The sequence below is a fragment of the Priapulus caudatus genome, unplaced genomic scaffold (assembly GCF_000485595.1).
Source record: "Priapulus caudatus unplaced genomic scaffold, Priapulus_caudatus-5.0.1 Scaffold1883, whole genome shotgun sequence".
In the NCBI taxonomy this organism is placed as follows: domain Eukaryota; kingdom Metazoa; phylum Priapulida; class Priapulimorpha; order Priapulimorphida; family Priapulidae; genus Priapulus; species Priapulus caudatus.
The window spans coordinates 23186-27549 of NW_014578944.1; the positions used below are offsets into that span (position 1 = coordinate 23186).

Below are 4364 nucleotides of genomic sequence, written 5' to 3' on the forward strand. Positions count from 1 at the left end.
GTGTGATGGACAAGCGCAGGTAGTTTAAGGAGACAGGTGTGATGGACAAGCGCAGGTAGGTTAACGAGACAGGTGTGATGGACAAGCGCAGGTAGGTTAACGAGACAGGTGTGATGGACAAGCGCAGGTAGGTTAACGAGACATCTCGTGATGGACAAGCGCAGGTAGGTTAACAAATATTTCAAAATTCCCCAGACCCCCCTAGTGCTGGCGGGCCCGCGGCACGGCAGCCCAGGTACATTTTGCTCTTTTTTTTCGCGGCGCAGTCTGCTCCCGATCAGTCAGCTGGAGTTTGTTCTCATTCACACGATGCCGCTGGAGGATGAGACAGGTGTGATGGACAAGCGCAGGTAGGTTAACGAGACAGGTGTGATGGACAAGCGCAGGTAGGTTAACGAGACAGGTGTGATGGACAAGCAAGCCATTTTCCTGCAATCTGAGGCATACTGTGGGCCATATTCTGATATCTGATGACACTATCTCAACCCTACAATTTAGGATTTAAAACACAATTTTTTTTTCTGGGCCTGCAAACTGGGGGGGGGGGGCTCCGTCCTATGCTGAATACACCACTGGACCTCAGCTAGGGCGAAAGACATGTGGGACGATATGCGGGGTTGTCCGTAGGAATTTCAGATGGCATGTCATTTGTGGACGGATGGGGGAGGGCCGTAAAAGGCTTGCGTACCAGATATAGAGTCAAAATACATCTCTTTTGTTTCCCTAGAAATCTACGTCTCTATGTTGCATTATGGAACTGTGGTTATGCAACGCATACCTGTGGGATTCGGCAGCCATCTTGTTATGCCGGACGAACGCGTCGCTCATGCTCTCCTCTATCATCTTAATCTGCGCCTTGCTGTAAACACAAGAACATTCACACGTATATAAATGCTATGTAATACTAATATATACATCTAATGTAGCTTATTACCATAACAACGTTCTGTTACACCATCAAAACACACACGTGCTGGCAACAATTCATAAAATTCTTGGAATGTAGGAATTTAATAGCTTTTACACTATCGCATCAATTAGATTTTTTCTCTACGAAAAGATCTTTATCAAGTACATGTACTTGTAATTGAATTATATGTAATATAGAAGAAGAAGAATGAGGTAGTAGAAGACAATACGAAGGAAGATCGCACGGACAATATGGCGGCCGATCGCACGGACAATATGGCGGCCGATCGCATGTACTCGTTAACCGTAATGCTCGTCACCTCTTGCAGTTTGTGATGCAGACGATTCTTCCTCCGTTCGACAGGTCCGTCTCCGTCGTCGCCGCCTCGCCCGCGTCCGGCGTCCGCCTCTGCTGCCGCTCCGTCGGTTCGCAGAGCGTCGCTATCGCCTTGGCGATGGCTGCGGTGATGCTGCAGTCGTCTTGGTCGCACGACGAGGAAGGCGAACCGTGCTCCGCTAGATGTGCCATCACCTAATAAAGACAGATGCTGGTCGCGTGACCACGATGCGTGCGCTGGCGTTGCTGTATCACCTTTACTGGTATATCAGGGGCGTGTACAGGGGGGGGGATCCAGGGGGTCCGGACCCACCCCCTGCTCGCACAGAAAACGCATCTAAGGGGGTCTAATTTCAAAAATGTTATGGGGGGACCCCCCCTTCGCGTGCTCGCAAGTTTGGGTTACGGTTAGACCACCCCCTGGTACAAATCCTGTACACGCCCCTGTGTATCGCACATGATGTGCACTGATAGAGGGTGCAGTGCTAAAGCTGGCGTGGGCAGGTTTGTATGTTGAATTAGGTAGGGGAGTAATGCATAAGGCGAGCATTTAAAAACGTGACTGTTTATATCTTTGAACAAATTATTCACAATAAGCAACTAATGTGCTTATTGTATGCTCTGGAAAATTTCCGCTTTGACTTCTTAATTTGGATCGCATGATGCTTTGTTGCTCACTCTAGATGGAAATTCCTAAAAAGGAATTAATTAACAAGGTATGCTTGACACCTTTACGTGATAATCTAGTTTGGCAATACACTTACGTGACTTAATTAGGTTACATTACCTGATCCAGGCCCTGTGCATCTTGGTTCCATGATACGGGAAACGCTGGTAACTTAGGATCACTCAAAACAAACCGAATCTGTGAGAATAAACGAAATAATGCATTGTTAATTACATTAATTTCATTATTAATTTTTTTACCTACTGTATCATGTATGTATTTATAACTGTATTACATAAATTATTATCAAAAGTATTTCTGTTGTTTATTTAGACAAAACTGTCAAAAGCAGACTAAACTGTAATTTGTAAACGATCAAAGCCGGACGCGTAGTCGACTTAGTCGCTAGTCAGCGACTAATTAACTGATTAACTGATTATATGCATTTCCATGTATAAAGCTCTGTGTTTAAAATTACCAGTTTATCTGTGGCAAAAATGTCGTATACAATTCTACAGTATTCAACGACGGCTTCAACGGCGCACGTCCATAATGTCTTTGTAATCGGTGCCAAAGGAATAACCCCAGGTCGAGCTTTGTTGAAGATGTCATATTCGACAACAACTTTGCTAGATTGTAGAAAAGCTGGGCTGTGGTCGAGAACAAAAAGAGTTTTGTGTGATAGTGGCACGGCCATTTCTGACGCTTGTTTCGTCCTCAGAGAATTCGTTCATAAACTACGAGCGATTTAAACATAGTTCAGCTGCCCAAGAGACGACGAAAACTCCGACATGGGCGCAGACATCTTTACTGTCGTATCATGCTTGATAAACCAATCACGTCACAGCTGCCCAGCCCACCATTCGCACCAATCAGCGTTGTTTTCCCTTCATTTCTGCCAATCGTAGCGCCGAGAATGTGACGTCACGAGGCCCGGGCACCGCCTCAGGGTACTGCATGTCCTCTACGTAGCACGTGATTAGGTCACAGCCGACGTTGTTAGGTGAGGACTTGTTTGCTCTTAGTCTTAATTTCTAAAAAAAACATTGATAATTTTAGTTACATAACTTGACATTACTACGACATTAGCTCGGTAAACAATCGCTACTGATATCCCCTGTTTGCATTTATATGCAAATCACGCGTAGCCGTAAGTGCTATTTGAGTATTTCAATGTGAGCTGCAAACGTGATTCTGCAAACGTTAGTGTGCAAGTTCAATCAATCATGCCATGCCCATGCCCATGGCGTTAAGTGCAGCTTATCAGTTATCTCCGCTACAGTTGAGTTGGTACACACTTTCACTTTTCTCTACGCATTAAGTTGATTAACATCTTCCGACCTTCGCTCCGAAAGCTATGTACCTGTTGGGGAGCGAAGGTTATGTGGTTAAAACTGCTGTATAATCGGTAGATACAATAATGTAACCCAAACCCAAGAGGATAGGCCCCTATCCTCTTGGGTTTGGGTTACATTATTGTATCTATATAATCGGTAACTGCCATTACTCATAACATTTAGCACGTGGTTACGCTCAGCCTCAGGGCCTATCTCCGCCATGAACCTATTTATGCTGACATTCCAGACACCACTGATTAACCAGTCTATTTATTATTATTATCGTGGCCCAATCCTATTTTAGCATCCGGATTAGTTTAGCGATTTGTGGACATGAGGCCTGGGATCCCAAACTAGGATTGCGCAGTAACTGTGTAATTACTCTATACCGTACGGCTGTGTACGGTTGTGTTACTCCGTCCGTGCGCGCTCAGTTACGGGCGTGCGTGCATACGTTCGTTGACGCGTGCGTGCGTTTGTTGTCGTGTGAGTGTGCGTTATAGTGATGTCACGATCATCGATTATACTCGATCATCGGTTGAACAGTGGCTCGAACCAAGCGCCTAGTGATGTCACGATCATCGATTATACTCGATCATCGGTTGAACAGTGGCTCGAACCAAGCGCTTGGTTATCAAAATATATAATCGATTTCATCGAAAAAAAGAAGAGAATCAGAGATATCATCGCTACTATACAAGTTATCCTTTATTAGCATACATGTGTTATACACACAGTATAGTAAACAGTGTAAAACAAACAGTAAACAGGGCTAAACAAGCACATACATGCACACACGTACATGCACACGACGTTACGCACACGCAGGCATTCAACACCCCGAGTAACCGATTGTAACCGATCATTGGTTGCTTGGGTCCAACCGATGATCGATTACGAAATTACAACCGATTGACAGCACTAGTGTGCGTGCATCTGTTTGTCGTTAACGCTACCGTTCGCTTGTCCGTTCGCAGCTAGCCGCACGGAAACGACACACGAGTGAAGATGTTGGCGACTCGACACAGCAACCGCCTTCAGGGCCTCGTCGCCACGATCTGCCGCCATTACAGCGCGGGCGCGGACAACGTCCTCGGTGCTTGCAGCGCCACTA

The 4364-nt window shown here is 45.7% G+C and overlaps 1 protein-coding gene across 1 annotated transcript in view; it reads right to left on the bottom strand.

Annotated features, from left to right (window-relative positions):
• Positions 1-2849, bottom strand: part of LOC106817827 (protein asunder homolog) — a 20542-nt gene extending 17693 nt beyond the window's left edge. The window contains exons 1-4 of the mRNA XM_014822531.1: positions 2392-2849; positions 2034-2111; positions 1230-1441; positions 779-859 (exon numbers count right to left, since the gene is read on the bottom strand). Of these exons, the coding sequence (XP_014678017.1) occupies positions 779-859; positions 1230-1441; positions 2034-2111; positions 2392-2610 (590 nt within the window). The 5' untranslated portion in view covers positions 2611-2849. The remainder of the gene's footprint in view (positions 1-778; positions 860-1229; positions 1442-2033; positions 2112-2391) is intronic.
• Between the last annotated feature and the right edge of the window lie 1515 nt (positions 2850-4364).